The 11,770-nt window shown below is 46.4% G+C and overlaps 1 protein-coding gene across 1 annotated transcript; it reads left to right on the plus strand.

The window, feature by feature from the left end:
• Positions 1-659: 659 nt before the first annotated feature.
• Positions 660-10,773, plus strand: LOC135533907 (tripartite motif-containing protein 16-like). The gene is made up of 6 exons (XM_064961106.1): positions 660-1,439; positions 1,868-1,963; positions 6,667-6,900; positions 9,634-9,793; positions 9,919-9,978; positions 10,210-10,773. The coding sequence occupies exons 1-6, from the start codon at positions 843-845 to the stop codon at positions 10,731-10,733; spliced, it is 1,671 nt and encodes a 556-aa protein (XP_064817178.1). The 5' UTR covers positions 660-842; the 3' UTR covers positions 10,734-10,773.
• The last annotated feature ends 997 nt before the right edge of the window (positions 10,774-11,770 follow it).

The raw sequence follows: 11,770 nt of genomic DNA on the forward strand, positions 1-11,770 counted from the left end.
ACACCTCCTCAGTCCTTATCTGTGGTACTGTATATTAACTATATACCACACCTCCTCAGTCCTTATCTGTGGTACTGTATATTAACTATATACCACACCTCCTCTGTCCTTATCTGTGGTACTGTATATTAACTATATACCACACCTCCTCAGTCCTTATCTGTGGTACTGTATATTAACTATATACCACACCTCCTCAGTCCTTATCTGTGGTACTGTATATTAACTATATACCACACCTCCTCAGTCCTTATCCGTGGTACTGTATATTAACTATATACCACACCTCCTCAGTCCTTATCCGTGGTACTGTATATTAACTATATACCACACCTCCTCAGTCCTTATCTGTGTTACTGTATATTAACTATATACCACACCTCCTCAGTCCTTATCTGTGGTACTGTATATTAACTATATACCACACCTCCTCAGTCCTTATCTGTGGTACTGTATATTAACTATATACCACACCTCCTCAGTCCTTATTGATTAATTACAACACATAGGTGTATTATAAGGCATTATAAAGGTCATTAAAATAATGATACATACGTACTTCATAGAGACTGTTACCCTTCATATATTCTAACAACTCACATTTTAACATTCATTATGTCATTTGTTCCATGTTAAGGGCTCTAACCTTGGAACAAAACTATTTGTCTCCCTCTTGCTGTTGCATGCAGTTCCTCTCTCTCTTCCTCCATTCCTATAACCCCTCCCTCCTTTCTAACCCCACCCCTCTGGCAGAACCAGGAAGTCCCTCCCCTTCCCACAAACTCTTTTCTGAGGAAACGCAACTGATCTGAGTGTCTGTGTGAGAGTGAACAACCGTCCAAATGGCTCAACAGGGAGTTCTGCTGGACCAGGACCAGTTCTGTTGTTCTGTCTGTCTGGATCTACTGAAGGAGCCGGTCACTATTCCCTGTGGACACAGTTACTGTAGGAGCTGTATTGAGGGCTGCTGGGATCAGGATGATCTGAAAGGGGTCTATAGCTGTCCTCAGTGCAGACATACCTTCACTTCAAGGCCTACGCTGATGAAAAATAACATGTTGGCTGAGCTGGTGGAGAAACTAAGGAAGACAGGACTCCAGGCTGCTCCCCCTCCTGCTCTGTGCTATGCTGGACCTGGAGATGTGGCGTGTGATTTCTGCACTGGGACCAGAAAGCAGAAAGCCCTCATGTCCTGTCTGGTGTGTCTGGCCTCTTACTGTGAGACTCACCTCCAACCTCACTATGAATTTCCTGGTTTCAAGAAGCACAAGCTGGTCAAAGCCACCGCACAACTACAGGAGAAGATCTGCTCTCATCATGACAAACTGCTGGAGGTTTACTGTCGTACCGATCAGCAGTGTATCTGTCTGCTGTGTGTGATGGATGAACATAAAGGCCATGATACAGTGTCAGCTGCAGCAGAGAGGACTGAGAAACAGGTAAGACCAGAACAACTTGTTGGTGGCTGTCTGATAAACTAAGAATTAAAGATACAGTAGGAACTAAATCTGTTTGAATATGAGATCATTCATATGAAATGGATCCACAGCAGAACAACTATGAACACAAACCTTGAGTATATAGATATGTTAACCCAGATTCTCCAAATGTATCACCATTTTCTAAAGTCAAACACTATTATCATTCTGAATAGCGTTTTTGAGTCCAAAGTTCAGCCTCAACACCTTGATACATGAAATCCTGCCATAAAAACTATAATCATTCACATAGCAACATAATATAATATTGTAAAGGGACTTCCTCAGGATTGTAGACCTTCCTCTATGGGTCCTATGTCACATTACTATACTATTGATCTACTGGACTAATAAAGCTTGATAGCTCATTGAAGAGTGATTCTCCACAGAGACAGCTGGGGATGAGTCAGCAGAAGGTCCAGCAGAGATTCCAGGAGAGAGAGAAGGAGCTGAAGGAGCTCCAACAGGCTGTGGAGTCTTTCAAGGTGAGTATTGTTGACCAGAGGAGACACACCATTTCACTTCTCTCCTCCAGTCAGAGAGAGACAGAATTCTGCAAAAATATCCTCAGTGTACAACGTAGAACACCAAATAATGCATGCAGAGCAGAATTAGGCCGATACCCACTAATTATCAAAATCCAGAAAAGAGCTGTTAAATTCTATAACCACCTAAAAGGATGCGATTCCCAAACCTTCCACAACAAAGCCATCACCTAAAGAGATGAACCTGGAGAAGAGTCCCCTAAGCAAGCTGGTCCTGGTGGCTCTGTTCACAAACACACCCTACAGAGCCCCATGACAGCAGCATATATATATAAAAATAAATATATCCCATTTAGCAGACGCTTTTGTCCAAAGCGACTTACAAGTTGGCTGGGACCACTCCTTTTACATATGGGTGGCCCCAGCGGGAATCGAACCCACGACGCTTGGCGTTGCAAGCGCCATGCTCTACCGACTGAGCCACACAGGACCAGCAGCACAATTAGACCCAACCAAATCATGAGAAAACAAAAAGATAATTACTTGACACATTGGAAAGAATTAACAAAAAAACAGAGCAAACTAGAATGCTATTTGGCCCTACACAGAGAGTACACAGCGGCAGAATACCTGACCACTGTGACTGACCCAAAATTAAGGAAAGCTTTGACTATGTACAGACTCAGCGAGCATAGCCTTGCTATTGAGAAAGGCCGCCGTAGGCAGACATGGCTCTCAAGAGAAGAGAGGCTATGTGCTCACTGCCCACAAAATGAGGTGGAAACTGAGCTGCACTTCCTAACCTCCTGCCCAATGTATGACCATATTAGAGAGACATATTTCCCTCAGATTACACAGATCCACAAAGAATTCGAAAACAAATCCAATTTTGAAAAACTCCCATATCTACTGGGTGAAATTCCACAGTGTGCCATCAGAGCAGCAAGATTTGTGACCTGTTGCCACGAGAAAAGGGCAACCAGTGAAGAACACGCAACATTGTAAATACAACCCATATCTATGCTTATTTATTTTATCTTGTCCTTTACCATTTGCACATTGTAAAAACACTGTATATATATATATAATACGACATTTGTAATGTCTTTATTGTTTAGAAACTTCTGTGTGTGTGATGTCTACTGTTAATTTTTATTGTTTATTTCACTTTATATATTATATACCTTACTTGCTTTGGCAATGTTAACACATGTTTCCCATGCCAATAAAGCCCCTTGAATTGAATTGAATTGAATTGAGAGAGACAGGGACAGAGGAGACACACCATTTCACTTCTCTCCTCCAGTCAGAGAGAGAGAGAGGGGCCCCTATTCAATCCCACTGACCCCACTGTTCGGAACAGGCTGTCTGGGCCCCTTTCAGAGAATAGATTGGTTCATGTAACCAACTGGGCTGCCTCATCACATAACCATGAGTAACCATGACGACTCATGTCCCCTATACATTAAAATGGAACTGTCTCTCTCTCAATTGAATTAAATTCATAGGGCTTTATTGGCATGGAAATATATGTTTCATTGCCAAAGCAAGTGAAATAGACAATAAACAAAAGTGAAATAAACAGTCAGAAATGAACAGTAAACATTACACTTGGAAGTGATTTGGAGGATGGGGAGGGTCTATTAGAAGTTAGTAGGACTCTTTTATTTTCTCAGAAGTTCTGAGTTTGGTTGGAGGATTTAGAGGTGTAAACCGTGATTGAACACACTCCAGAACAGTAGGTGGCGCCATGCACCTTTAACGTTGGTTTGTGGACCTCCATTATATCATAGAAGAAGAAATTGGTATTTGGGTTGAAGTTATTCATTAGTGAAACGAAGAAGAGGCAGAGGTTACACTGTGGATTATGTTATGGAAGAGAAAACCGTGCATGTATTGTTGACTTGCTGTTATTGAATACAGATCGCCCCGTCAACAATTTGATCGATTATTAACGCTTAAAAATACCTAAAGTTGGATTACAAAAGTAGTTTGAAATATTTTGGCAAAGTTTATAGGCAACTTTTGAAATGTTTTGTCATGATGTTGCGTTTTGGAAAGCTGTTTTTTTTCTGGATCAAAACGGGCTTTATAAATGGACATTTTGGGTAAACATGGAAGGAATTAATCGAAAAAAGGGACCAATTGTGATGTTTATGGGACATATTGGAGTGCCAACAAAGAAGCTCGTCAAAGGTAATGCATGTTTTATATTTTATTTCAGCGTTTTGTGTAGCGCCGGCGACGCTCATTCTTTTGTTTACATCTCGTTCAGGTGGTTCAGGGGGTGCATGCTATCAGATAATAGCTTCTCATGCTTTCGCCGAAAAGCATTTTTAAAATCTGACATAATGGCTGGATTCACAACGAGTGTAGCTTTAATTGAGTACCCTGCATGTGTGATTTAATGAAAGTTTGAGTTTTATCGCGTATTATTTGAATTTGGCGCTATGCATTTCCCCAGGCTATTGGCCACACGAGACGCCTCCATATCCCCAAAATAAGATTTGAGGACCTCCATTATATCATAGAAGAAGAAGTTGGTCTGTGAGGGTTTTGTTGTTCCTGAGGAGGGCTACTATTATTTTTATTTTTATTTTCAAGTATTTTCAGAATGTATTAAAGCCAAAGCTAAAGCTTCCCTAAACAATTCAATATATCAGTCAATATATTTTCTCTGTGATTTATTTTCTCTCCGTCAACCGTTCCATCGCATCTTAACCGTCTTACCGGGCGGGCACTAGGACCCGGGGGAGGCTGCTGCTGCAGAGGCTGCTGCACGGCTCGTGACTGTCAGTCCTCCTTGTAGCTCATTGGTTAAGCTGTGGCTCGAGACTGTTAACAGTTAACGGACAGGAAACGGCTCTGACAGGACACATTCATGTCGAGGCAGTGATGTGAATGTGTGGTAAGTTAGAATAGAGAGAGAGTTTTCACTACTATAGACTTTGGTCATAATCAAAGCTTTGTTAACCAATAGGTTTTTATGTGAGGCTGCCTGTAAGTTACAGTGTAACAGACGTTACTAACGGTAACGGTGTCTTTTAAATTCAACATAAGTTATGTGGCGATGATATCTAGTTAACGTTGTATTTAATGTAGTGTAATGAGCTGACTCGATCATAAAGGAACAATTGTCCAGACAGAGGATTGAGTTACGAATTGACGGTTTATTAGCAACTTTACACAGGCTACTGTTTGGCCTGAGCTCACGCCAAATAAATGAAAGATACCCCACAAGCCAATCGGGACCTTCTCTTGTGAAGCCCAGACGTCAGAGAGAGAACAAAGGCTGAAGCTTAACTTCCAATGCCCCGCCCCCTCCACGCCACTCCGCCAACCACCAGGATGCCCGGCATCAGAACATCCCAGGCATTCCTGTGATTGGCAGATAGCAGGTTGATTGGCATGTCGGACCCCGCGAACACTGGGAACTGGTAAGTACAACACAACCAGCTACTAGCCGAACACATAACACACAGCTGTCTGTGCGGGTCGCTACAGTAGTTTTACTATCTGTGCCAGGCTATAAATGACACAGATAATATCTAGTTAACGTTGTATTTAATGTAGTTTCACTATCTGTGCCAGGCTATAAATGACACAGATAATATCTAGTTAACGTTGTATTTAATGTAGTTTTACTATCTGTGCCAGGCTATCAATGACACAGATAATATCTAGTTAACGTTGTATTTAATTGATCACAGCTTTCTGCTTTCCATGTAGAGTTTTTGGTAAAAAACATTACATTTGATTATTTTGTCAGCACAAATTTGGAAAAAATTCTTTGTTTATCTTTGTCAAACAGGCTGGGCGTCCTCCCAAAGATATGCTTAAAGTTCTGAATGATGATATGAGATATATATGATATACCAAGAGGTGTTCTGTACCTGTCTGTCCAGGAGGGAGGAGAGTAGAGCAGGACCAAGAGGTGTTCTGTACCTGTCTGTCCAGGAGGGAGGAGAGTAGAGCAGGACCAAGAGGTGTTCTGTACCTGTCTGTCCAGGAGGGAGTAGAGTAGAGCAGGACCAAGAGGTGTTCTGTACCTGTCTGTCCAGGAGGGAGGAGAGTAGAGCAGGACCAAGAGGTGTTCTGTACCTGTCTGTCCAGGAAGGGGGAGAGTAGAGCAGGACCAAGAGGTGTTCTGTACCTGTCTGTCCAGGAAGGGGGAGAGTAGAGCAGGACCAAGAGGTGTTCTGTACCTGTCTGTCCAGGAGGGAGTAGAGCAGGACCAAGAGGTGTTCTGTACCTGTCTGTCCAGGAGGGAGGAGAGTAGAGCAGGACCAAGAGGTGTTCTGTACCTGTCTGTCCAGGAAGGGGGAGAGTAGAGCAGGACCAAGAGGTGTTCTGTACCTGTCTGTCCAGGAGGGAGTAGAGCAGGACCAAGAGGTGTTCTGTACCTGTCTGTCCAGGATGGTGGAGAGTAGAGCAGGACCAAGAGGTGTCCTGTACCTGTCTGTCCAGGAGGGAGGAGAGTAGAGCAGGACCAAGGCCTGGTGGACCTGGAGAGCAGGGTGGCAGAGGTCTGACTCAATGAGGTGTAGAGAGACTACTACTAAACCTATTGTCTGTCTCTCTCTCGCTCTCTCTCTCTGTCTCCCTCTCTGTCTGTCTGTCTGTCCCTCTCTCTCTCTCTGTCTCTCTCTCTCTCTCTCTCTCTCTCTCTCTCTGTCTCTCTCTGTCTCTCTCTCTCTCTCCAGCGCTCTGCACAGTCAGCAGTGGAGGACAGTGATCAGATCTTTACTGAGCTGATCCGCTCCATTGAGAGAAGGAGCTCTGAGGTGAAGGAGCTGATCAGAGCCCAAGAGAAGGCTCAAGTGAGTCAAGCTGAAGGACTCCTGGAGCAACTGAAGCAGGAGATCGCTGAGCTGAGGAAGAGAAGCACTGAGCTGGAGCAGCTCTCACACACAGAGGATCACATCCATTTCCTCCAGGTAACTAAACTGTCTTGTTACATGTGATATGAAATTAACTTCATGTGAAACTATTCATCTCAATCATTATGTTGTCCTGTCTCTCTCCATCTCTGTCCCTCCTCTCTCTCTGTCTGTCTGTCCGTCCGTCTGTCTGTCCGTCCCTCTCTGTCTGTCCGTCCCCTCTCTCTCTCTGTCTGTCTGTCTGTCCGTCCCTCTCTCTCTCTCTGTCTGTCTGTCCGTCCCTCTCTCTCTCTCTGTCTGTCTGTCCGTCCCTCTCTCTCTGTCTGTCCGTCCCTCTCTCTCTCTGTCTGTCCGTCCCTCTCTCTGTCTGTCTGTCCGTCCCTCTCTCTGTCTGTCTGTCCGTCCCTCTCTCTGTCTGTCTGTCCGTCCCTCTCTCTGTCTGTCTGTCCGTCCCTCTCTGTCTGTCTGTCCGTCCCTCTCTGTCTGTCTGTCCGTCCCTCTCTGTCTGTCTGTCCGTCCCTCTCTGTCTGTCTGTCCGTCCCTCTCTGTCTGTCTGTCCGTCCGTCCCTCTGTCTGTCCGTCCGTCCCTCTGTCTGTCCGTCCGTCCCTCTGTCTGTCCGTCCGTCCCTCTGTCTGTCCGTCCGTCCCTCTGTCTGTCCGTCCGTCCCTCTGTCTGTCCGTCCGTCCCTCTGTCTGTCCGTCCCCCTCTCTCTCTCTGTCCGTCCGTCCCTCTCTCTGTCCGTCCCCCTCTCTCTCTCTCTTTCTGTCCGTCCATCTCTCTGTCTGTCCGTCCGTCCCTCTCTGTCTGTCCGTCCGTCCCTCTCTGTCTGTCTGTCCGTCCCTCTCTGTCTGTCTGTCCGTCCCTCTCTGTCTGTCTGTCCGTCCCTCTCTGTCTGTCTGTCCGTCCCTCTCTGTCTGTCTGTCCGTCCCTCTCTGTCTGTCTGTCCGTCCCTCTCTGTCTGTCTGTCTGTCCGTCCCTCTCTGTCTGTCTGTCCCTCTCTGTCTGTCTGTCCGTCCCTCTCTGTCTGTCCCCCTCTCTCTCTGTCCGTCTCTCTCTCTCTCTGTCCGTCCCTCTCTCTCTCTGTCCGTCCGTCTCTCTCTCTGTCCGTCCCCCTCTCTCTCTCTGTCCGTCCCCCTCTCTCTCTCTGTCCGTCCCCCTCTCTCTCTCTGTCCGTCCCCCTCTCTCTCTCTGTCCGTCCCCCCTCTCTCTCTCTGTCCGTCCCTCTCTCTCTCTCTGTCCGTCCCCCTCTCTCTCTCTGTCCGTCCCCTCTCTCTGTCTGTCCGTCCCCCTCTCTCTGTCTGTCCGTCCCCCTCTCTCTCTCTGTCCGTCCCCCTCTCTCTCTCTGTCCGTCCCCCCTCTCTCTCTCTGTCCGTCCCCCTCTCTCTCTTTCTGTCCGTCCCCCCTCTCTCTTTCTGTCCGTCCCTCTCTCTGTGTCCCCGCCCCTCTCTCTCTGTGTCCCCGTCCCCTCTCTCTCTGTACCCCCGCCCCTCTCTCTCTGTCCGTCTCTCTCTCTCTCTCTGTCCGTCCCTCTCTCTCTATCCATCCCTCTCTCTCTATCCATCCCTCTCTCTCTCTGTCTGTCCCCCTCTCTCTCTCTGTCCGTCTCTCTCTCTCTCTCTCTGTCCGTCTCTCTCTCTGTCCGTCTCTCTCTGTCCGTCTCTCTCTCTGTCCGTCTCTCTCTCTGTCCGTCCCCCTCTCTCTCTCTGTCCGTCCCCCTCTCTCTCTCTGTCCGTCCCTCTCTCTCTCTGTCCGTCCCCCTCTCTCTCTGTCCGTCTCTCTCTCTCTGTCCGTCTCTCTCTCTCTGTCCGTCTCTCTCTCTCTCTGTCCGTCTCTCTCTCTCTCTCTCTCTGTCCGTCTCTCTCTCTGTCTCTCTCTCTCTCTGTCCGTCCCCCTCTCTCTCTCTGTCCGTCTCTCTCTCTGTCCGTCTCTCTCTCTCTCTCTCTCTGTCCGTCTCTCTCTCTGTCGTCTCTCTCTCTGTCCGTCTCTCTCTCTGTCCGTCTCTCTCTCTCTCTCTCTCTCTGTCCGTCCCTCTCTCTCTGTATCCCCGCCCCTCTCTCTCTCTGTGTCCCCGCCCCTCTCTCTCTCTGTACCCCCCCCGCCCCTCTCTCTCTCTGTCCCTCCGTCTCTCTCTCTGTCTGTCCGTCCGTCTCTCTCTCTGTCCGTCCCTCTCTCTCTCTCTTTCTGTCTGTCCGTCCCTCTCTCTGTATCCCCGCCCCTCTCTCTCTCTCTCTGTCCGTCCCCTCTCTCTCTCTCTCTGTCCGTCCCTCTCTCTCTCTGTCTGTCCGTCCGTCTCTCTCTCTGTCCGTCCCTCTCTCTCTCTCTTTCTGTCCGTCCCCCTCTCTGTATCCCCGCCCCTCTCTCTTTCTGTCCGTCCTCTCTCTCTCTCTCTCTCTCTCCAGAGGTATCTGTCTCTCTCTCTCTCTCTCCAGAGGTATCAGTCTCTCTCTCTCTCTCTCCAGAGTTATCAGTCTCTCTCTCTCCAGAGTTGTGTCTCTCTCTCTCTCTCTGTCGTCTCTCTCTCTCTCCAGAGGTATCAGTCTCTCTCTCTCTCTCCAGAGGTATCAGTCTCTCTCTCTCTCTCTCTCTCTCCAGAGGTATCAGTCTCTCTCTCTCTCTCCAGAGTTATCAGTCTCTCTCTCTCCAGAGTTGTGTCTCTCTCTCTCTCTGTCGTCTCTCTCTCTCCAGAGGTATCAGTCTCTCTCTCTCTCTCTCTCTCTCCAGAGGTATCAGTCTCTCTCTCTCTCTCTCTCTCCAGAGGTATCAGTCTCTCTCTCTCTCTCTCTCTCCAGAGGTATCAGTCTCTCTCCAGTATCAGTGTATCTTCAGACTTACCCAGCATCGTTGTCCGTCCTCTTCAGTACTTTGGAGATGTGAGTCAGACTGTGTCTGAACTGAGAGAGAAACTAGAAGACTTCCTTAAAGGAGAATGGACCAAGATCTCCACTACAGGTGTGTTGAAAACAATAAGAACATCAACTTTAGACCATTGAAAGTTCCCTACTAGTCATATACATGTGGAATATGGTCTGATGATAACATTCCCTCTCTCTGTCAATGTGTTTGTGTGTCTGTAGTGAATATAGTGGATGTTGTACTGCCTCCAGAGCCCAAGACCAGAGAACAGTTGTTACAATGTGAGTCTCTTTATTGTGAAGTAACTAACAGTCTCTTTTTACTGACACTCCTAACAATCCCTCTAGAAATATATAGCAATAGTAGATCTAATCAAAGACTGGGTCTCTATCTGACTCCTCATATTTCTCTGATTTGATCTCTGCTGTGCTCTAATCAAAGACAGGGGAGATACAGTATCTGACTTAACTTATTGTTCTGACTCCCCTCATTGGTCTCTGCTCTTCTCCCAGATTCCTGTCAGCTCACACTGGACCCAAACACAGCACACACACGCCTCTCTCTGTCTGAAGGGAACAGAAAGGTGACACGTACAGGCCAAGTCCAACCATATCCTGACCATCCAGACAGATTCACCTACTACTGGTGGCAGGTTCTGTGTAGAGAGGGTCTGTCTGGACGCTGTTACTGGGAGGTGGAGAGGACTGGTGGTGTTGTTACAGCAGTCTCATATAAAGACATCAGCAGAACAGGGGAAGATGGTGGATTTGGACTCAATAACAAGTCCTGGAGTTTATATTACGATAGTGATGGTTATTGGTTCATACACAATAATGTTGTGACTAAAGTATCAGGCCCTCAGTCCTCCAGAGTAGGAGTGTACCTGGATCACAAGGCAGGTACTCTGTCCTTCTACAGTGTCTCTGACACAATGACCCTCCTCCACAGAGTCCAGACCACATTCACTCAGCCCCTCTATCCTGGGTTTTGGCTCTATGATTATTATAATGGTTCTGCTGAGCTGGTTAAACTGTAAACTGATTTGTTATTAATTAAAATTCAATCCAATGTTTTAATCTTGTACATTTCCATGAATCATGATGTCTGGTGTTGATGTATATTGGTTGTCATTCAGAACCATTGATATGTTTTCTCAGTTGGTTCTCTGTCTCTATGTAATTCTCCTCAGTATCATTGATCAGCTTGTTGGCTCGGTCCTAATTGATGTGTTCTCTGTCACCTGGAGCTGCATGGAAAATGGTCCAGGAACTAAAGGACAATTCAGGACTAGTCAGCCCACTACAAGCTGGTATCACTTCCTTTCTACTAAACTATATGGTCTGGTTTCCCAGACACAGATGAATCCTAGTCCTGGACTAAACAGTATGTTCAATGTAGATGTCCAGGAAACCGGCCCTAAATGTGTCATCTTTCATCCTCCCATACTGCTCAGTCCAGCAACATTAAACCTGTCCAGCAGGTGGTGCTGTTGACCAAACAATAAAACCAGCAGATATCTTGACTTGCCACTCAGTATATCAGTAATGTTCAGAATAGTACTTTAATATCATTGGAGATTGATGGTCTTTTTAATCCACTATCCAGAGTCAGGAACAGATGAAGTTAGGTCTGCTACTGTTCAGTGATTAAATATGATTTATGGTGATGGGAAATAATAAAAAACACTCAACTTCATCTAGTAATAGTTTTCCTTTGTTATTTATTCCAAGGTGTGTCTTTAACTTGTAAATGTATTGTGTGGAGGTGAGCTAGTGGTGTGGCTGATAGAATAGAATGAAGAGGAGGAGGGGAGGAAGGGGAGGAGTGAAGGGCTGTTCAAGAAACCAGATGAGGAAGAGGAAGATGTTCAGGGGAATTACTGTCTCTGTTCCAAATGGTTCCCTATTCCCTACGTAGTGCACTACGGTGCTTCTGACCAGGTCTAAAGTAGTGTTCTACGTAGGGAATAGGGTGTAGATTTATTACAATATCATGCTTTAGTGTTTGGCACAAAAATATATTAGATCTCCACCCCCCACTTCCTGTCTGTCATCCCCCAGTTCTGTTAAGACT

Source organism: Oncorhynchus masou, unplaced genomic scaffold, assembly GCF_036934945.1.
Source record: "Oncorhynchus masou masou isolate Uvic2021 unplaced genomic scaffold, UVic_Omas_1.1 unplaced_scaffold_2792, whole genome shotgun sequence".
Classification (NCBI taxonomy): Eukaryota; Metazoa; Chordata; class Actinopteri; order Salmoniformes; family Salmonidae; genus Oncorhynchus; species Oncorhynchus masou.

Excerpts from the sequence above, each read along its gene's own strand:
- LOC135533907 (XM_064961106.1), top strand. The coding sequence starts at position 843 with ATGGCTCAACAGGGAGTTCTGCTGGACCAGGACCAGTTCTGTTGTTCT. Across the intron at positions 1,964-6,666 it reads AGGCTGTGGAGTCTTTCAAG|CGCTCTGCACAGTCAGCAGT; the intron begins GTGAGTATTGTT and ends CTCTCTCTCCAG. Across the intron at positions 9,794-9,918 it reads GACCAAGATCTCCACTACAG|TGAATATAGTGGATGTTGTA; the intron begins GTGTGTTGAAAA and ends GTGTGTCTGTAG.